The sequence below is a fragment of the Pseudophryne corroboree genome, chromosome 1 (genome assembly GCF_028390025.1).
Source record: "Pseudophryne corroboree isolate aPseCor3 chromosome 1, aPseCor3.hap2, whole genome shotgun sequence".
In the NCBI taxonomy this organism is placed as follows: domain Eukaryota; kingdom Metazoa; phylum Chordata; class Amphibia; order Anura; family Myobatrachidae; genus Pseudophryne; species Pseudophryne corroboree.
In genome coordinates this window covers 347,307,785-347,330,308 of record NC_086444.1, presented here as the reverse complement: position 1 = coordinate 347,330,308, position 22,524 = coordinate 347,307,785, and the positions used below count along the sequence as shown (strand labels likewise).

The window sequence follows — 22,524 nt, the reverse complement described above, 5'->3', positions numbered from 1 at the left end:
ATATGTTTCAGAACAAAGTGTATAATATAAAAATAAAAAAGTACGTCACAGACATGCATGGCATAGAACAGAACTGAAAACAGTCCACAATGGATAACAACAACAATTGGAAACAGAGGAACAACAATCCATACCCAAGAGAACAGAGCAACAACCAAAACGTTACAGCAAAGGTATCAAATGTGCATTCCAGAAGATGTACCATTGAGTAATGAATCAGTTAGAAAGGAGGAGCACCTCCTTCTGAAAAAGCCATGTGGTCAGACGAACTATCTTCCAAATATGGTTCTTATCTACAGTAGAGAGGGTAACATCATAGGATAACCAAATATCAAAGACTTTTTCTGCACTAGATTCAGCATCTAACGCTGTTGTACACTTTTGGCTGCATTGTTAGTCTGCCTCTATAGAAGTATGACTGGGGTTGTAATAATTCACACAACAAGCTAAAGGAGCAGAGTTATAGAAAGGATTAAAGACATAAAATGCTTTTTTTTGGGGGGGGGGCTGGATTATTACAAATTTTAAAATTACTTATCCATAGAATCCCTTTTCTTGCAGATAAAGAGCAAATCCTTTTGACAAAAGCATAGCATTGCAATTCATTGGCTTACCAGTACTGGAGAAGAGAGGTCTGGCTAAATCATGTGGGTAAGGAAATCCTGGAAAGACTCCTGGGGCAGGCGGCCTGCTGAATAGGTCAAGTTTGCCACAAATGTCCAGCTTGTGTGGATCCATCTGCATCTGCTATGAAAAAAAGATAGCAAAAAAGCTCACAACAATTATTCTAACACAAGTTGAAATAAACTATTACTACTGAGGACCATAAACTGCTATCTAGACCACTTCTGATCACCAAAAGCAAATCGACAACATTCAACTAAACATGTAAATGTGGGGACACACAGGAGTGGTACATGCCACACGTACAGTAGTGTCTAGTTCATCCAAACTGAAATAATGACTAATACCTATACTGTTTTTATAATGTAAAAGGGACCATTTTTTTTTTTTAAGATGCCAAATTGTTTGATAAAAACGTTTCAATTCACTATATTTAAGCACACCAAGTCACCAAGCTCAGTAATTTTATTTAATTTTTTTACTTCAGGAAATGACTTTCCTGTGAGGTGGAAAATACAATGGTTTTCCAGCTGCAATAAAAAAATCATTTAAAGATTAAGCATGAATTTTAGCTCTGCTGAAAGCTGGAACAGCGCTTATGTGGCACTAGCCTGAAGTCACAGGAAGACAGCTGTAAGAAACAACTACACAGCAATCTTACCCAATCATATTGAGAATTTCCTAAATAAAAAACTAATCCTAACAAATGACTTAGTTCACTCTGGATTTTTTGGCAAAGCAGTAACAATGATTAACACTTCGGACAAATAGGACGGTTCCATCGCTTCCCACATCCCTGCCTTCTATTTCCTCTTTTTAGTTCAATTTCCTAATGTTATCTGTATACTGTTAGAATGAGTTATATTCACTTTCAGTGTACTAAGCCGTGGAGAGTGATAAAGTGTAGACCACCCAACCAGCTCGTCATTTTTCAAACATAGCCTGTAATGTTACAGTTTGTACTTGATCTCTCTCCACTTTATCCCTCTCCAAGGCTTAGTACATCTCCCCCTTAGTCTTGCTGCCACCAGAGTTCTATACTCTGCTCAATGATGAATACTTGCTAAACAAATCTCTGATCGATTAATGAACAATAAGTGGGGTTAAAGATTAGTGTATAGAAATCATTTATCAGAGGTTTAACCCTTGGAAAATCATTTTTCCCACAGATCGTTTGAGAAACGTTCCTGGCACTGTCAGACCTGATTCACTCATTGGCCTCATGAAAAGGTTACTGATCCACTAGAGCTGTATTAGAAGCTTCTCGTTCATTACAAAAGTGTGCCTAGAGCACAGGTCAGCCCCTCCCCCCATCACTGCATCGACATACACCAGCATGCTTTGAGGCTCCACGTCCTCATTATCTGGGTTATTCTCTGTGAGGCATTTATAATTAGTTCTTAACAGCCAGCTATAATTCTACATTGTTTAACACAATTATTATAGAAACTAAATGAAACAAAGTTGGAATAACAGACTGACCTCATATAGATTCCAATTCTACACAAATCAGTTTCACTGTACATACCAGAAACTATGGGAACCGAAACTACCAATGCACCAGATCTATACAATAAGTGGCAAGACTATCAAGGAAAGCAGAGGAAGGATGCAGCCACAGTACACCAAAATGTAAGTATTCTTTATATATCTTCAGAATGTAAGCTCGCAGAGTAGGGCCCTCTTCCCTCAATTGCCTTTCATTTTCTCAAACAATCTTCTACTCCATACTCCCTTCGACGGCACCAAATCCCTTTTTTTTCACTGTTATGCTTATTTCAGTGTCTTCAGCTGATGCAGCTATGTTTATTAACCCTGTACTTGTCCTATATTGTCTTGTACTGTAAGCCATTTTTTTTATTTGGGCGCTGCGGATCCCTTGTGGCCAGGGCTGGATTAAGGGAGGGGCGACAGGGTCGGTTGTCCCGGGGTCCTCACACATTGCTACTGCATTGCCTGCACGAAGTAAAGGAGCCCCCCCTCTGGTGGCTCAAGCTGCCTCCAAGGAGCTCCTGTGTCTATAATGAGTCTCGCGGTATAGGGAAGAACAATCCCACGAGACCAGTAAGGGAGCAAACTCTTACTGGTACTGCTTGACCAATTAACTACCTCAGATAATAAACTTTAGAAGGGGGCGGCAGGGGTTATCTAAACTGCATGAATACAGAGTCAAAATAGGCTGAACGCAAGGGTCAATAGCAATACAGCCAGGAAAGGCTGCAAGCAAGTTCCTGTCTACTCAATCATGGCTGAATGACTTGCAGACTCTGAATTTTACAAATGTAAAAAACAACAACAATGAAATAACACATACACACAATGTTTACCCCAATTAAGGACTAAACTGCTAAGTGCTCACTCACTCAACAATAGGTGATGAGCTATCACAAATTTTGAAGCAGTTCATTTACTATTAGGTGACTAATACAGCTTTCACACAGAAAGTCAAATTATCGGGTGAAGAAATTCTACACCGTAATTTGCCGATTAACACACCTCTTTCTGTGTAAGAGGGTCAACCCAGGTAGAAATTCCTGGGACTTCAAACCTGGAATTTAACCAGGAAATTTTGACCCGGGGTTGACCCTTTCACACAGACGAATTACCCGTGTTGATCCGCAAATTACCAGGTAGAAATTCTTGACCGGGTAAGTTGCTTGTCTGTGTGAAAGGGGGGTCAGGCAGGGACCAGCAAAACTATCTGGCACTCAAATGCTGGGTAAAAGTCGTGATTTTCAGACGGGATACGGTCATTAGGTCGACAGTCATTAAGTTGACCACTATTGGTCGACATGCATTATGTCGACATGGAAAAAGGTTGACATGAGTTTTTCACATATTATTCTTAATTTTTTGAACTTTTACATACTTTACGATCCACGTGGACTACGATTGGGAATAGTACCTCTGCAGAGCGCAGCGAGGCACCTTGCCCAAAGTATGGCGAGCGAAATGAGTCATGCGAGGGGACACGGTGCACTAATTGGGGTTCTCCATCACTTTACGAAGAAAACAACACCAAAAAAAGTAAAAAAAACCCTCATGTCGACATTTTTTCCATGTCAACCTAGTGACGTCGACCTAATGCATGCCGACCAATAGTGGTCGACCTAAGTCTTGTCGCCCTAATGACCCATACCCTTTCAGACATTTCTCTTTCTGAAAAGGGTACTATACAAATGTTTTTTTAATTGCTATGTAGTGTAATCATCTGATCACACTATGGCACTTTTTCCCAGTCACGTGAATTTCAAGGTATTAATTGTGTCTATTGATTATAATGGAATGATTTTTTCAGGTAATTCAGGTCAAGAAACGCTACTTTGATTTGTGTAAAAGGATTTCAGAGAGCTTAGTCTAAGGTGATTAAGCAATTAGAAAACACTGTGCTACTCTGCGCGATTAAGCTCTTAAGATTTAATCGTGCTGACTGAAAATCACCCGTGCAGTTCAGGCCTAAATTTCTTGATACATAAATAACCACAACAAAATTTGGTACACAGAGCTAAAGTAGATTTCTAATTTCATGAGATTTGAATAATTTTTTTCTTCCTCTTCATGTCTAATTGGGTTTATAAAATCCAAGGTTGACTTATCCCTCTGAAAAATCTAGTTTATAACAGAAATAAACATTCTTGGTTTAATCAACAAATAACAAAAATGATGTAAATCCCGTTCAACCTCCAATTACGTGACAAGTCATCTTCAGATAGATCTACACCTTCCTCAATATCCAGGTGACTTCTTAAAACTGGGACCCGAGACAACTACCTCACTGGTTTTACCCTGCAAATGGACTCAATTTGCTGAACTGGTAGACTTTGGATAATTTCACAAACCCTCAAATTATTTTCTAGTTGTTTCATGAAAACTGCACTATAAAATCTGGACTAAATAAAACTCTGCATGAAGTCAATGGATCTTAATAGCCTTTGACAGACATGCCCATTGATTTGTATCAGGGGCATTAGAAGGGGTCATCATTGTTGCACCAATATATATTTGGCATCTGTAATTTTGTCTTTGATCAATGGGATTAAATACATAGGGATTTACAGGGACTAGCCATCACATCATCTTGGAACCACATATCCTAACACATGGCTTTTACCTTCATCTTCTGCTGATGGTGGTAGATTTGCCAAGCTATCTGGACATGTACTGCACACCACTTGCCTGGTTTCTGCAAAAGCAAGGGAAATGGAAGTGAGTACTGGAAAGGCTTAGGGCCCCAGGCATGTCATTGGGCCATCAAAAATAATAACTTTAACTAAATCAATTCTTCAATACCACAAAAACGCCTGAAACTTTAAATGTAATAAAATGATCTAGTCCTCTGTGACTGTCCCTTACAATGGTAAGATGATTTTTTGTTTTCTTTCCTTTTATTTTTTTTTCAGACCAACTCTATCATTATCAGGGAATGACCTGTAACCACTGTCTCATAAGCTAAAATACAAGATGGCCAGTATGAAAGAACTATGATTAATTATTCTCCACAATACCATTGTAATTGTATTGCAATATTCACAAATAGTGCAAATTTCTTACATTCAAGTTAATATCTACTGTATTATTTTATAAAATGTTAAAGATCTCATGCTTCTCAATGCGTACCGGTTACAAGATACTCATGTTAGGTCAACCTGTACTTTATCAGTTAAACTGATCTAACATGAACACAGAGGAACTAAAAAGTGATCAGGGGGCATATATGCAAAGCACTAGTAACTGCAATATGGCTGCCGTAACCCAGGGCAACAATCAGATTATGTGATTTACTAGAGCAGTAAATAAAAGTGAGAGTCTGACTGTGCGGATAATTGTTATTATTGTGGAGAAGTCAGATGGCCATGTCATGTACAGCAGCAGACTAGTGCAGCAGATTTCATAAATGTCCCTTATTAAAAGCGGTCATTCATTCTGCTCATATTAGTGCATTTGGTGATTTGATTAACTGGATAAGGGTCAGGGTGAACGTTTCTAACATTCCTGTTCTGCAATATCATCCAGCAGTAAAAGAATTACTAGTCACCAACAGGACCGTACCAACCATGACTGGATCTATTTCAAGGGACAGAGAGAAAAGGAGGAGAGTGTGGCCTTAATTAACATTAATATTGAAATACTAAGCATATTAATGTTGAAATCAGGTTCTTATACTTGGTACACTTACTCTTACTGACGTCCTGTATGGATCAGTAACCTGCAAAAGGAAGCCAAAATGACAGTCAGTGGCTGCACTACAGTCCTCCACACCAAAAGCACAGTTACTGACTTACAAAGGATACTACTTTTCCACACCGGTGACCAATATTTTAACAATAAAATCAGAGTACATGAATCATTGACCCTCATAATATAGAATAGTTGTATTGGATAGGAGTAGGCTAGGTTATACAATAGAACATATGATATAGATATGAATTCTTGCTTCAAGTATTTCTTGAACAATCTTATGATAATCACCTAAACTGGCAAGCAATATATGCTCCATAGTGTAACTGTCATTTTCTTAGCCTCTGACACAAAAAAATAAACTGATCACATGAGATACATTCCATAGGTTGATTAAACAGGTACGAACCCCAGGCGATTTCTGTAGGAGGGTGTGATGTACCGCACCAGGCCGGCTAGTGACATCAATGGTGTTTGAGGTCTGTATAGGATGGGGAAACAAACAAGTCATTTTCTAGTTTCCAAAACTGATACTTAAAGCACATGTAGGTAGATGTATGGTCACTGCTGTTGCCTAATTTATGTCAGGACCAAGCTTGTGATTTCCCTGCGGTGCAGACTATTACAGCTATGTAATGCCCTGTATGACTAATTGGCTGTTGGAAGCCTTTGATCAGCAAATATATTTTTATCATTTAAATCTGTTTCCATTAAGGAGTGATTCTACCAGAGCTGATTTAGAAACATTCATACAGACTCAGAACTGGAAGGCAAACATCATCCAAATAGCTTTTTTTTTTTAAAATACTGCTCTCAGTCAAGTCCAAGGAGTTTGTAATTTCCAATTTTTAAGTAGGACAAAACTGTAAGAAAACCTGTATTTTGTTACTGGGCAATGGTACCATGCTAAAGAAAGAAAGCAGAGATCATCACTCCACCCCTTCCTCAAATCCATGGGACTGCTCCATGCAGCCTTAAGCTGGATACACACTCTGCATATCAGAAAAAGGCTCCGAGCCTCATAGTGATTATCCAATCAGCGTACACCCCTTACTCACTGAGCTATGTTCAGCTCAGTGTGTACGTTCTTCCATTGTTCCGGAGTTCAGGCATCTCATATTATAAGCTGCTCATAAGATGCGACCTACTCAAACAAGCGTTTGCAGGGCGGTTGAGGCTGTTCATCGGATAACGGTTCTGCATACACATGTATACAATTATCAGGCTGATGAACGGATACTGGGGGATCAGTCTGATAATTGTATAGGCGTGTACCTAGCTTTAGGCTCGATGGCCAGTCTGTGTGATGTTTTGAAGGGGAGTGTGAATGAGCACCAACATAGCTTCATACAACTAATGCAGCTTATTTAATAATGATGAACAAAACTGATCACAATTTCCGGTGGTAATGTAGATTTAAATGGATGGGTAAGAAACAGCTGCAAAATTTCGAACTCATCCCACCTGTTGTGTGGAACGCAACTTGTGGAACTTCCAAGACTCCTTGAGTGCAACAAGAATTTGCTGCGTTTCCTGGGGCACTGATGGTGTCAAATTAGTTTAACTTATTTTTTATTTGTATTGTTTTCCTCCATTTTACTAGTTTAAAAGTACATAAAAATAAGTTGATTCAGCCTTGCACAAAAGCTCAGTCTTCTCTTTTTGAGCTCTCTTGTTCCATTCTCTCATTATCTCTGGCCTATAGCTAACAGACTACAGGGAATTAATCTACATAGACAGGTAATTGAAGCAGCACTAGGCAAGGTTGTGTATTACAAACTTTGGCATCAAACTTCCCACTTAAATTTATGTTTCAATATGCTGTAAAAGTTTTTCAGCCTCAGACTGTTACATTCGCATTGGTCTTAATCCATAATGTCAAGACAATGAGATTTAATTTCATTAAATGCAATACTGACTATGACACTGTATCACAGCTGTACACACCATTACCTTGCTTACCTTAGGCTGAAAAGCTCCCTGTAGAGAACTGAAAGGACCTGAATGTGGAAGCATTGGGGGCATTCCAGGCATAGGAGAAGTATATGTTGGAAAGAACTGGAAAAAAAACAGAAGGAGATTATTAACTATTTTTTGGTATTATTTTTTGGTATCGGCACACAAATGTGAAACAACAAGCACAACAGCAGAATAGGTGCCACCCCTGCCACCCAACATCTGTTAAAGGCACCCAAGCAAATGAAAGCAAGCAACTTCTGCAATTTCTAAATCGTTTTCTGAGCTGCATACAGTCCTGTTTCATTATCTTGCCAGTGTTATCTGCAGTGTATGGCTCTTACCATCACTAGACTAAATAGAGGGATAAGAAATGTCAATTAGGGATTCTGCACATGGACAGCTGCCACATACAGAGACACTTTCTCTTCACAGCATGGAGAACAACCTGGCCTGGAACAAAGGATTAGTGGAAGATAATGCACACTGTTTCTATGTCCCACAATTTGCTGTATCATGAAGTCAGTCACTTCCCGTAAGGATCATTTTGGTTCCCATCAAAACACTACTGCAACCATACTCTCAACTGTCCAGGTGTAGAACCCCTAATGTCTAATATTTTAGTATTTTTGAACTGCAAAAACAGTGTTACTGTATTCACAATAAATATCTACTATGGATCTTCAGACAGATGAGTATTTAGCTTTACAATGGTGTATTGGCAACTTTCAGCCACATGCAGAAATAAAACTGGGTGGCTGGAGTTAGTTGGGAAGACTCTGCAGAGTATTAGGAAGAAAGTGCTACTCAGAAGTAATTCACGGTCAGTGTATTCCTCATCTGCAAACAATTTGAATGTCCTATTACACGGCAAGAAACTGATGGGCCCTACACATTGAGCGATCCGCTGCCGAGCTGCCCGACGGCGGGGGGAGTGAAGTTTCTTCACTCCCCCCGTCATCCGGCTCCATAGAAGTGCAGGCAAATATGGACAAAATCGGCCATATTGGCCTGCATGCACAGGCGACGGGGCACCAGCGATGAACGAGCGCGGGTCCTCGCATCGTTCATCGCTGGTGCCTCCACACTGAAAGATATGAACGGTATCTCGTTCATTAATGAACGAGATTGTTCATATCTTTCACTAATATCGCACAGTGTGTAGGGCCCATTAGACGCATAAATAGTAAAGGAATCACATCGGACCATTTTAAAAGGACCACTGAACCCAAAATCAAGCAGACTATAAATGAAAACCATTTACAGATCTATATGTTGATGGAATTTGAGATATTTTACGTTCTAGTTACATTTATGGTGCAGCGTTTACTATTCTGAAGTACTGCGCATTTCACCACGGCCCACTTTATCTCATATCAATTCTAACAAGCTTTTACATATATATTCATTTACAGATTTTATTTTTTTATACAAGTCAACTTATTTTATGGGTTAATGGTCCGATAAATGATTCAGTAGAAGAACAAAATATTTTTGAACAAATACGAATACACTATGAACAGGGGGTAACACATAAGCAAGACATTTTTACAAATTACCAAGGAGCAAAACGTAAATTAGCATTAGCTGGTTTTCTGTGATACTGAGGATGGGCTTTAGAGATCAGACAATATACCCACTTTTCCAGATGTGAAGGAAAAGTGGGTTTGGGTTCCAAAATCATATAATAAAAGCTATGGAGTTTTCAAGAAAGAGCCACAGCCAGACATCCTTATTCAGTATAATCTGTACTTGTGACTCGAAACCCCAGAAGAAATATAGCTGAAAATCATTTGATAAAGGAATGAGTTCAAACAAATGTGATCAGATAATCCCACAGATGCTAATGTGGCCACTGCAGGATTTCGTATGTGGTATGTTCAGAATCATAGTGGGTTAGGCAACCAGTTGCCTTGCTTTGTCAATCACAGATGTTTGTACCCTGGCAGCAGAAAATACGATGAATATTTTTAAATGGAAAACCACAGATACAGTACAGTAAATAAGCTTTAGAAGCAGGGTGCAAGCACTGCAGGTTGCTGTGAAAAGGCAAACTCACACTGGATTGACGAAAATAAGAGCTGTCTAACTTGGGACCGTACTTGTCAAACTAAAAGAGGAGAGAAAACAATAGCAATTGGGTACAAGATTGCAGAGTTATGGCAGCAGTATTTGCACTCATTTTTGTGCTGTAACAGTGTCAGATTTCCTCTATGAAATTTAGGCAATTATGTAAACCATTGGTGATTTAAATATCCAACTAACAAAATATGCTACTAAACAGTTTAATGTTCAATGGGACATGCAATACCACTTTGTGAAGTTGCTTTATCTGGTAGTGAAAAGACTAAATAATCGATCATTTTATCTTTAAGAAAAGTGCATGGAACATTTAACTAGTGCATTTCATATAATACATAAGTTTTCCATGCTGGGCCCAGATGATGGATGTCTGATAAGAGCACTGTGCATATGAATACATAGCAAGTCCTTCTGACATTTGTCTAGTAGTCAAATTAGTGGTAAAGCAAAATATCAACAGAGGTACAGGAGCTGCAAGTAATTCTCAGTGGTTTATAGTGTGAAATGTGGCCCTGTTTGAATTGCCTGAATAGTTTCAGGTTTAGAATAAAAATTATGTTTAAATAGAGAAAAAAATATCTAGGCAAGCAAACAGTAATAAATCACCAGTATACTCTGATCCCATTCAAAAGGAAATTTCCACTTGCAAACATCATTGGTCTATAAAGCATGGTATAAACAGAACAAATACTTGCATCTCTAACCAAACAATAATACAGTGCAGTTGGAAAACATGAGTATTACAGTGACATATAAAAGTCAATACCACCCGCCGCCCAATGCCCCCCAACCCCGTGAAGGAAAAAAAAAAAGTTAAACAAAGTGTTAACATCATGCAACAGCAACTTCTGTTCACTTCAAAGACCAGACATCAGGTGGAGAAAAATGTGCGGACCCCCAAAAAGGATGTAATTTCAGAAAGATAATCAGGTGGAAGGGGAGGGAAGTGGATTTGGACTTAAGTGCTCTACTTATCCTCACATTTCGAGCTGGGTTACGCACCATGGGGGGTGCATTTGGCGGCATAAGCTGCGTCGGGGGTAGGCTGGATGTGAAGGGGGTAAATGTGTGCTGATGCATGTGTTGGTGCGTGTGTTGGTGCTGGTGAAATTCCGCCCTCAGCAGCGGCACTGAGCCGAGGGGGGCACCTGACCGGTCCGAGGTCTGAACCAAAAAACGATTATTCAGCTCCTGTCTGAGAAGTTCGTGATCTAGAAGAGACAAAGAGACAAAAAAAAAAGACACAGAGGCCCATCGGCCCATCAGTTTCCCCAAAGACATAGAAGTAAAAAGCGCAGATATTCACCTGGCATTCCCTGTTTCTGCAGGTCATGCTGTGGTGGTTTTCTACATGAGGACTCATTGGTGGAGGTAAGAGAGATGCCGCCTGTGAACAAGCACCAATCAAAATTCCCGAATGAGACTGGCAATACATGATTGGTTGGTTGACTATCAACAGGCTGGTATCTAAAGACAAGAAAGAACACCATGAGTCATCTCAGGAGAAAACACAACGGGGCTTTTATAAAGCAATATAACAAGTCATGCCCATCTATCCCAACCCTCTTAACATAATAGTGCCCTGGTTAGTGGCTAACAATTTAAAAAATATAAATCCCAGGGCAGATAATGCAGTAAAGAATTAAGACCTATTGACGCAATGAGTGTGACACTACATTTAACATGTGGCACTTAAGAGTTAGCATATTTAATACATTAAAAGTATATGGAGCTAGTACTTAAAAGGAAAAAACCATACATGCCACAACACTCATAGCGGGTAAAATAATATGATCAATTAGTACATGCACATTAAAAACAAGTTCCTAGATAAAAATAAAATACATGCAAGCATAGCATTTATCCAAAGTGTCCACTATGCTAAAATGTTAAATGTTTGCCATATATGACTATATGTCAGTGATGAGATTTTAGAAAATGTTACAGAGCAGCAATGTGTGTTATTACTTAATACTACAGACCCTCAAGTGTGTGATCTCTGAAAACTGCCACGGACACATAACATACAGTAGGCTGCCATGTGCAAGTTAAATAACAAGAGATCTCTGCATTTGTGTATTTTTCAAGATTGAGGAATGTGGATTACTGATTATCTTTATTCAATGTCCCAGCAATCTACAAACTAATTCAGGGCAGTTTACTTATTTAGCCACCAATAAGAGTAGCAATGTTACACTCATGCAAAAGTAAATGGAGTGTTCTACATAAAACTTAATCTGGTGTGGGAAGAGACCAATAGGGCTTGATTCTAGCTAAAGCTAAAGTTGGGTACATTATTATTACATCAACATAGTTTGTAAAGGTCAGCTTTACTGGAGTGGTGAACAGTGTATGAACTTTCTTTTAACATACAAACATAGCAGCAGAGGTACTTACCTGAATAGCCTGCTCCAGCAGGGTGGCTGGGAATTACAAGGGTATTAGTAGGTAAAGACAGTGGCGGTGGCAGCGTGGGAGGGGTAGCAAACATGGTCGGATGGTGCTGGGCTTGAGATCTGATAGCAAAGTGCGAGTTACTAAGGTTGGATATGGAGAGCGCCAGTCCCGGTCCAGGTGGGTGATGAGAAGGAATCTGGGGGGAAGACTGAAAGTGCTTGGGGAGGCTGATACTTGCTGCACTGCTAGCACTGCTGCTCCGGCTGGGGAGAACACAATGAAAAAAGAAAAACAATTCAGTATCACAATTGTGTAAAATATGGAAGATATTATTCCAAAGTTACTTTGATCACAAAATGTATCTTTCTATTAAATGATACATGTATATAAATAAATTTCTCTTTAATAGGTAGAGATATCTACATCTACAGCTTTGAGCTCTCCACATCATTACCTACCTGATGCTAGCAATTCCGTTTTGTGGCAGCTGCTGATGCACAGGATAGTTGAGGTGTGGAGGAATATGACTCTGAGTTCGGAGTTCAAGGGGTAACAACTGAGGTTGAGACTGAGGGCGAGACTGAGGACGAGCCTGGGGTTGCGGCGTGAGCCGTGGTGGTGCAGGAACAACAAGGGTTGGTTCTTTCTTCACTAGAGGGCTAGCCCGGGTACTGGAGGCTGGAGTTGAGGAGGCAGATGTGACAATAGCTACAGGCGGTGGCTGTGGACTATGCACAGGAGGGATATATGCTAGTTCCGTGTTCAACTCTTGGCTGCGCTCCAGCCCAGACACTTTAGGGTGACAAGTAGCCTGGGACTCAGATTTTTCATTCAAAAGGGCACCTAGAAACACAAAGAAGACATTGCTATTATTTGCACATGCACATACTCAGTGCGGGCAAGAGAAGGATAAGTTAGCTTTAAAGGCACCATAATATACAAACGCAGAAATGTTACCATTACATAAATCTGTAAGAACATCAGTGATATCCAGGATTTGTGGTAAAAAAAAGTTAAGGCAATGTGCATCAGTAAGACACATGAATAAGGAGTGTAATGGGTTAAAAAAGTGAACAGATTGTAGGGACTCCAACAACTTAAGATACCTTTCAACATAAACTCACTGTTGATTAAAAAATAAAAATATGAAACTTAAGTAGTAGCAGTAGTGCAGGGAACAGTTGATTGAGTTAATATAAGATGGCTAGATAAGTTGGAAGCTGACAATTGACAAATCACATTACAAAACAACATACCAAAAAAAATAATAATCAACTTTAAGAAGTACATTAGGTATGCTGGATTGATTTGGTCAAAGGATAATTTCATCCAAATTCCATAAATTGCAGACTAACTTACACGGGCATCTGCAGGCCAACATGTTGCTGACAAAGGCTTGGATGATACACATTCAATATAAAAAGTTTACTATTTACTTTACTATTTTATATTTTGGAACACTTAAGTCAACAAAAGCATTTCTAAACCAGTGTAAAATAAATATTGTAGCTGGCAGGTATATAAACTAAATCATAGTAAATCAATCATATTTGGTACAATATTAATATCCATAAGTATAGAGAGTAAGGAGGAGAAGAACAAAGGAAGAAGGTGGGAGGAGAAAATGACAAGAGATGAGAAGGATAGGGGGAGCAGAGAAGAGAAGGATAGGGGGAGCAGAGAAGGGAAGGATAGGGGGAGCAGAGAAGGGAAGGGGGAGCAGAGAAGAGAAGGATAGGGGAGCAGAGAAAAGAAGGATAGGGGGAGCAGAGAAGAGAAGGATAGGGGGAGCAGAGAAGAGAAGGGTAGGGGGAGCAGAGAAGAGAAGGATAGGGGGAGCAGAGAAGAGAAGGATAGGGGGAGCAGAGAAGAGAAGGATAGGGGGAGCAGAGAAGGGAAGGGGAAGCAGAGATTAGAAGGATAGGGGGAGCAGAGAAGAGAAGGATAGGGGGAGCAGAGAAGAGAAGGATAGGGGGAGCAGAGAAGAGAAGGATAGGGGGAGCAGAGAAGAGAAGGATAGGGGGAGCAGAGAATGGAAGGGTAGGGGGAGCAGAGAATGGAAGTGTAAGGGGAGCAGAGAAGAGAAGGGTAGGGGGATCAAAGAGAAGAGAAGGATAGGGGGAGCAGAGTAGGGAAGGGGGAGCAGAGAAGGGAAGGGGGAGCAGAGAAGGGAAGGGGGAGCAGAGAAGGGAAGGGGGGGCAGAGATTAGAAGGATAGGGGGAGCAGAGATTAGAAGGATAGGGGGAGCAGAGAAGAGAAGGGTAGGGGGAGCAGAGAAGAGAAGGGTAGGGGGAGCAGAGAAGAGAAAGGTAGGGGGAGCAGAGAAGAGAAGGATAGGGGGAGCAGAGAAGAGGATAGGGGGAGCAGAGAAGAGAAGGATAGGGGGAGCAGAGAAGAGAAGGATAGGGGGAGCAGAGAAGAGAAGGATAGGGGGAGCAGAGAAGAGAAGGATAGGGGGAGCAGAGAAGAGAAGGATGGGGGAACAGAGAATAGAAGTATAGGTGGAGCAGAGAAGAGAAGGATAGAGGGAGCAGAGAAAAGAAGTGTAAGGGGAGCAGAGAAGAGAAGGGTAGGGGGAGCAGAGAAGAGAAGGGGGAGCAGAGAAGAGAAGGATAGGGGAAGCAGAGAAGAGAAGGATGGGGGAGCAGAGAAGGGAAGGATAGGGGGAGCAGAGAAGAGAAGGATAGGGGGAGCAGAGAAGAGAAGGATAGGGGGAGCAGAGAAAAGAAGTGTAAGGGGAGCAGAGAAGAGAAGGGTAGGGGGAGCAGAGAAGAGAAGGGTAGGGGGAGCAGAGAAGAGAAGGATAGGGGGAGCAGAGAAGAGAAGGATAGGGGGAGCAGAGAAGAGAAGGATAGGGGGAGCAGAGAAGAGAAGGATAGGGGGAGCAGAGAAGAGAAGGATAGGGGGAGCAGAGAAGAGAAGGATAGGGGGAACAGAGAAGAGAAGGATAGGGGGAACAGAGAATAGAAGTATAGGTGGAGCAGAGAAGAGAAGGATAGGGGGAGCAGAGAAAAGAAGTGTAAGGGGAGCAGAGAAGAGAAGGGTAGGGGGAGCAGAGAAGAGAAGGATAGGGGGAGCAGAGAAGAGAAGGGGGAGCAGAGAAGAGAAGGGGGAGCAGAGAAGAGAAGGATAGGGGGAGCAGAGAAGAGAAGGATGGGGGAGCAGAGAAGGGAAGGGGGAGCAGAGAAGAGAAGGATAGGGGGAGCAGAGAAGAGAAGGATAGGGGGAGCAGAGAAGAGAAGGGGGAGCAGAGAAGAGAAGGGGGAGCAGAGAAGAGAAGGATAGGGGGAGCAGAGAAGAGAAGGATGGGGGAGCAGAGAAGGGAAGGGGGAGCAGAGAAGAGAAGGATGGGGGAGCAGAGAAGGGAAGGGGGAGCAGAGAAGAGAAGGATAGGGGGAGCAGAGAAGAGAAGGATAGGGGGAGCAGAGAAGAGAAGGATAGGGGGAGCAGAGAAGAGAAGGATAGGGGGAACAGAGAAGAGAAGGATAGGGGGAACAGAGAATAGAAGTATAGGTGGAGCAGAGAAGAGAAGGATAGGGGGAGCAGAGAAAAGAAGTGTAAGGGGAGCAGAGAAGAGAAGGGTAGGGGGAGCAGAGAAGAGAAGGATAGGGGGAGCAGAGAAGAGAAGGGGGAGCAGAGAAGAGAAGGATGGGGGAGCAGAGAAGGGAAGGGGGAGCAGAGAAGAGAAGGATAGGGGGAGCAGAGAAGAGAAGGGGGAGCAGAGAAGAGAAGGATAGGGGGAGCAGAGAAGAGAAGGATGGGGGAGCAGAGAAGGGAAGAGGGAGCAGAGAAGAGAAGGATAGGGGGAGCAGAGAAGGGAAGGGGGAGCAGAGATGGATAGGGGGAGCAGAGGAGAGAAGGATAGGGGGAGCAGAGAATAGAAGGATAGGGGGAGCAGATAAGGGAAGGGGGAGCAGAGAATAGAAGGATAGGGGGAGCAGATAAGGGAAGGGGAAGCAGAGAAGAGAAGGATAGGGGGAGCAAAGAAGAGAAGGATAGGGGGAGCAGAGAAGAGAAGGATAGGGGGAGCAGAGAATAGAAGGATAGGGGGAGCAGAGAAGAGAAGGATAGGGGGAGCAGAGAAAAGAAGTGTAAGGGGAGCAGAGAAGGGTAGGGGGGGGAGAAGAGAAGGGTAGGGGGGGAGCAGAGAAGAGAAGGGGGAGCAGAGAAGAGAAGGATGGGGGGAGCAGAGAAGGGAAGGGGGAGCAGAGAAGGATAGGGGGAGCAGAGAAGGGAAGGGGGAGCAGAGATGGATAGGGGGAGCAGAGGAGAGAAGGATAGGGGGAGCAGAGAATAGAAGGATGGGGGAGCAGAGAAGAGAAGGATAGGGGGAGCAGAGAAGAGAAGGATAGGGGGAGCAGAGCAGAGAAGGGTAGGGGGAGCAGAGCAGAGAAGGGTAGGGGGAGCAGAGCAGAGAAGGGTAGGGGGACCAGAGAAGAGAAGGGTAGGGGGAGCAGAGAAGAGAAGGGTAGGGGGAGCAGAGAAGAGAAGGGTAGGGGGAGCAGAGAAGAGAAGGGTAGGGGGAGCAGAGAAGAGGAGGGTAGGGGGAGCAGAGAAGAGGAGGGTAGGGGGAGCAGAGAAGAGGAGGGTAGGGGGAGCAGAGAAGAGAAGGGTAGGGGGAGCAGAGAAGAGAAGGGTAGGGGGAGCAGAGAAGAGAAGGGTAGGGGGAGCAGAGAAGAGAAGAAAAGGGGGAGCAGAGAAGAGAAGGGTAGGGGGAGAAGAGAAGGGTAGGGGGAGAAGAGAAGGGTGAGCAGAGAAGGGTAGGGGGAGCAGAGAAGAGAAGGGTAGGAGGAGCAGAGAAGAGAAAAGGGAAAAGAGGAGGGGGGATAGGGGAAGAGAGAGGAGGTATGGGCAGGAGAGGGACGAGAGCTAAAAGGTGCCACTTTCTTTCCTGTCTTCGGTTGCCTGGATTGTCAATCGGAAAAGTAAGACAACAGAGGGTCTCAACAAATACAGAAGATGAAACAATGTATTACAGCTACTAATCTTTATCCACTAAAAAATACTGCTGACATCTAAAGATGCTGACATCTAATAGTTTTAGCTATAAAAGTCATGAAGAATTACATTTACCCACTGAAAACAAAACAAAAACATAGACAAGTAACAAAACACTGAAGTACAAAACAAAATAAACCACCCCAGAAATAATACGAGTTATTAAATATACCAGTAGAAACCTGAGCGGGAAAAATCACTTGTTCCAAGATGTTATTTTAATGTCTGAATGATATGTTTCAGCTGAAGTTAAATCTATACAAAACTATTCTCAGTGTCCACCTATGATCACATGGTATGTAACTGTTTATATGGAAGCCCCTGGTGTTTTGTTCATAGTGTCGGCAAATATTTATCAATAATGTTGTTCCAGCCTGTTTTTTTATTTTATTTATTTTTTAGCTCAATGAGAATTAACTTGATCAAAGTACATTTAGCTTCTATCTTTCCTGGATTTCTTACCTTACATACTCCACTGAACCCCCCCCCCCCCCCCCCCACCCCTTTCAACACTGGCTCTTTTCACACAATTCACAGGAGACGCAGCACCTGCAGAGAGAGCCTGATGGAAAGGACAAGCTGCAGACAGAGATAAATTGATGGAGGCATCTAAGCAGCACGTCAAGGGACAGAGAGCAGATGCCTTGAGGGAGAGCAAACACTTGACTATGTGCCAAAAAATAAAATAAATTGCCATATTTAATATATATATATAAAAATTTATTAAAGATGGCTACTCTTGTATTAAACTTACTGACATTTATGTCTAAAGAGTTAATGGAGTACTGCTACCACTTTAGCATAAGTATTTATATATTCATAACCACAGAGGCAGTAAGCCACGTAAGAACTCATCTAGCTAACGCATAAACAGATTTTTGAATATTTTCAGGAAAATACAGAATAAATCTGGCTACTTCAACGAGAACTGATCTATAGATATAGAAAAATTATGAAATAACTGTTTTGCTTTGTTCTGGAGACTTGAAATTGATGTTCTTGCAACCATGGCATCCCACTAACCCATTGCGTACTGCTGCAGAAGGATATACGACTATTTATAATTTGTGTAGTTCTCACTGTACTGCCGACCAGCCAACTTGTCAGACCATCCAGTAGTGACGTGTTTTCAGCTGCAAAGGTATACCATTGAAAACCGCAAGCCAATGTATTGGAAGGAGCAGGGCATGCTGTCACTTATTATTCATATTGATTCTCATCCAGCCCTCTGAGTGAGTTATTAATCACAGCAATTAAATCATGAACACGGTCCTGGTGCACATATTGAGTCCCTACCAACAGATCAATAGTAGCAAACCTCCAGAAGCAATTACTGTTCACTGAAATGCAGCTGCCTATTATTTAGAGAACGGAGTACTAAGCTGCACGAACACCAGTGTTCTGCGTAATGCGGCCAAGAATCTCATACTTTGATCTGTGTACCACTGCACACACCTTTATTCTATCCTCAATACAGCAAGATTCTTGCCCTGCCTATATACAATACTGTGCAGCTCTCGGGGCTGCCTGTATGCAATATCGGATAATTCTCAAGCTTGTATGTGTAAAACTACTTCTCATGTCTGCCTCTGTAATACTACATAGTAGGGCTATAAGGTCTTGAAACTGGAGGATGTCTGAAAAGGTTCATAGCTCACAAATAAATTGTTTTAGATAACTATCTGCTCCTGTCACTTATTATTTGTCCCAATATTGTTTATTGAATGCACCAGGAGAAATACAATTGTAGGTAACAGAAACACAACAAAGAAAACAGGACATTGAATTATAACAGCAATTGAAAAAGCTAAGCACAAGTAAGTACCTGCAATACTGATTTTACCATTAAGATGGGGATGTGAGAATGAGGGTAGTGGGGGTTGAGGCTGTGGGTTCAGGGTATATAGCAGACGACCCACATGGAGGGAAGCTGACCTAAAATAGATGATCGTGTTGAAAGCAAAGCACTCATAGGACCCTTTCCAAAAGCAGGGTTAGCACATGTGATGTGCGGTTAGGTGAACGGCTGGGGAGGCACACATGGTGATGGGTCTGAATGTTGAGAGCTGTCTCACCCCCTACTCACTGTAACTCTCCCCTCACTACTCTAAGCTGTAGTATCCACTGAGTCTCCTACCTACACCCCTCTCTTCTCTTGTTGCTGCTGCTGACTGAGCTCCAACTACAGTGCACTTCCTGGTCACATGACACAACCAAGTGTCCATCAGTGCACATGGCCCATTCCCACACTCAGAGGTGTGCCTCTATTAGGTCCCTTTCTGTGCAGCTTTATTGCCCGTGGTGTGGCCTTGTCCCCAGCTCTGCAAAGCAGTGTCTGACTGCAGAACCGAGGCAGAGCTGTTGCTACCTTATCTCCCTGCAGCTCCAGGGATCTCCACAAAGCTGGGGAGTGTTAGCTATAAAAAGTATTACAATAAACAAAGAAGATATTTATGTTAGAAATATCTTTGTATTATTCTAATCGTTTTTATATAAAATCTCAGGAGTTTGACAGGAGAGGCAGAGCCTTCTGTGACTGCACGTCCCTGGTTAGCACCAATTACATTTAATTCTCAATACTGGTTCCACAATATAAAATGGCAACAGCATGTGTCTTTATTTTATGTATATATATATATATATATATATATATATATATATATAGATATATATATAGATATCTATGTAAATGTATGTATGCATGCCCGTCCATCTATCCCACAGGTTCTCAAACTCAGTCCTCAGGACCCCACACAGTGCATGTTTTGCAGGTCTCCTCAGAATCGCAAGAGAAAGAATTAGCTCCACCTGTGGACCTCTAAAAATGTGTCAGTGAGTAATTAACTGGGTGACCTGCAAAACATGCACTGTGTGGGGTCCTGAGGACCGAGTTTGAGAACCTATGATCTATCCTTTGCAGGGCAAATTTTAATTTGATCTATGAGACACTTTAAGATACACTTCTTGCAGTCATGTCATTTTCAAGATGCCTTTTGTAAAGCATGAAGGGCTTAAGTACATAGATGTGATTAAGCCCATAAACCTCATACAGTCATCTCCTGCAGTATTATAGCTATTTATACCTATTCTGCAGCATTTTAACATAGAATACTTAGCCATTTACCATCAGTCACTGCGGTAGTGGATCTTACAATCAGTATTCTCTACCACATTGCTGAGACCAATATTTAACAATGTATCAGTGTCTACTTGTCTCTTAGTGAATCTGCACGGATATCACACTCAATTTATAGGCTGCTGTCAAGCTGCTTGGGGAGAATAATGGGAGTCCCACTGGAATACCTCTCACCAGTGCAAACCCAGGGCTTGTCATAGTCTCAGTCAGCAGTGACTAAGAAGGGAGCGCAGCCAGCACATAGAAATTTGCAGAAACAGACTATATATTAATACAAGTGAAAAAACATATGAGATGCCCCATCACTTCTTTCTTTCAAATGAGTAAAGTAATTCTATTCATCTGCATTATTTTTAAAGGCTGCCGATATTCCCTCAGTAATGCATGTCATATGCAACTATGAAAAGTACAAGGTTCTCATGCAACATAATATTTGAACGGCTAAAAAGTTATTACTGATTGTAAAGGCTGCAATTACAGGGCCATCTGCAGTCACAGGAAGTCTCAGGACTTCTTGCTGATCATCTTCTGTACCAAACCAACACACTGGGAACTCTAATAAACTGACACTCTAATAAGGCATTTCATTTTCCTTTACTTCCCAATAAAGGTGCCTCATTCTGCTTTACAAAATTACTTGCCAGGGTTAAAGGACAATTAAATTACACTATGTAGACAAAAGTGGTTGAACAATGCCACAAATAGATCAACAAGAGTTTATTGACGTCAGTACTTTGCAGGTGCACCACGTGCAGTGATTAATGCAGACACCATTCTTGGCAAACTGTCCACAAGTTCTTGGACAACAGCAGGAGGTATGTTTTGCCATTCCGCCATAAGTACAGTGACCCACTGCGACAGTGAAGAAGGTAAAGTCTAGGGCGGTATTCAAATGATATATCACGCCCAATCTCCTTTCTAAAGTGATCCCCATTATAGCGCTCATAGTAATCAGGTTTAGCTGCGTAAATAATCAAAAACACAAAAAGGACAGAACTGTCTTTTTTGTTGGTGCACTTAAGAGTAAAGGAACATATCTTTCAATGTGGATCTAATTTTTCTTAAAAACTGACTTATTTCATTTTATTAAAATATCCTGTTGTGTGAAATATCAACGAACATATATTTGTGAAAAATTATAATCAACACCCGTTATGTTTCTGACCCCGGGGGGGGGGGGGGGGGGGGGGGTCTATATCATAATTTCAGCTCGCTACCACAGGGGCAATGAGGCACCCAACCCTTTACATAGCTAAACCTGATTACTATGGGCGCAATATGCGCGGTAACGGGAATCATTTTAGAAAAGAGATTAGGCGTGATATATAATTTGAATACCACCCACTGTGTACTTCTTACACATATAATTATTATTGGTTTTATATGTGTATATGGTTTACATATGTTATGTCACAGAGATGATATATTCATTTTTCGAAAAAAACATCAGCAATTTTGTATATAATTCATTATATGTTCCTGAAATATATGTTAGATAGTCCAACCAAGTGTTCTCATCACTGCCTTATATCCATTAGTACTCCATCATAGGATAATGAGATTTTTATTACAAAATTCAATTATTCTCTAACGTGTCTCTATCACGTCTTATTGTAGAAAAATAAAAATATTGGTCCTTGTTGCGTCTATTGTACAGATGTGATTATCTGGATAAGTTTTCTATTACGTTGTTAATATGTGTAATATTAGGTCTGCTAACAGTGGTGTCAGGTATGTCAGATATTTATTATTAATTGGCAAGTCCCCAATTTACAGTTTTAACATATGTCCTCTTTATTAGAAGGCCTTGCACCACGTCTGTTATACAGACTTAGATTCCCACAATATATGCATTTCTCCGGCAGGGTCCACAGGTTATCCACAGGATAACATTGGGATATGATGGAGACACAGCAGATTTGCACCAATCGGCCAAAGCTTTTCAGCCTCCCAGCATGCAATGGGCCCGTCCATATATCCCCGCCTTCTGGCTCAGACAAACCAGTTTTTTGTTTGGTGCGGCAGGAGCCGGACCATGGTCAATGGGCTGCTGGTTTTTAGCAGCCAGCATTTTTTTTAAAGATTTTATTTTTATAGTCTTAATATTTTTTTGAGTGATCTTTCTGAAAAGCGTCTTATACGTAACCTTTAG

At 41.6% G+C, this 22,524-nt stretch overlaps 1 protein-coding gene across 12 annotated transcripts in view; it reads right to left on the bottom strand.

Annotated features, from left to right (window-relative positions):
* FBRSL1 (fibrosin like 1) overlaps positions 1–22,524 on the bottom strand; it is an 857,080-nt gene that overhangs the window by 20,197 nt on the left and 814,359 nt on the right. For 8 of the 12 annotated variants that reach the window (XM_063964681.1, XM_063964689.1, XM_063964684.1 and 5 more), the window contains 9 exons: positions 12,696–13,080; positions 12,238–12,500; positions 10,822–11,051; positions 9,818–9,868; positions 7,765–7,860; positions 6,212–6,283; positions 5,801–5,830; positions 4,736–4,807; positions 615–747 (listed from right to left, as the gene is read on the bottom strand). In XM_063964681.1, coding sequence (XP_063820751.1) covers positions 615–747; positions 4,736–4,807; positions 5,801–5,830; positions 6,212–6,283; positions 7,765–7,860; positions 9,818–9,868; positions 10,822–11,051; positions 12,238–12,500; positions 12,696–13,080 — 1,332 coding nt within the window. Of the gene's footprint in view, positions 1–614; positions 748–4,735; positions 4,808–5,800; positions 5,831–6,211; positions 6,284–7,764; positions 7,861–9,817; positions 9,869–10,821; positions 11,052–11,146; positions 11,308–12,237; positions 12,501–12,695; positions 13,081–22,524 lie in introns of all 12 variants that reach the window. The other 4 variants (XM_063964683.1, XM_063964685.1, XM_063964687.1 and 1 more) reach the window with 3 other exon arrangements.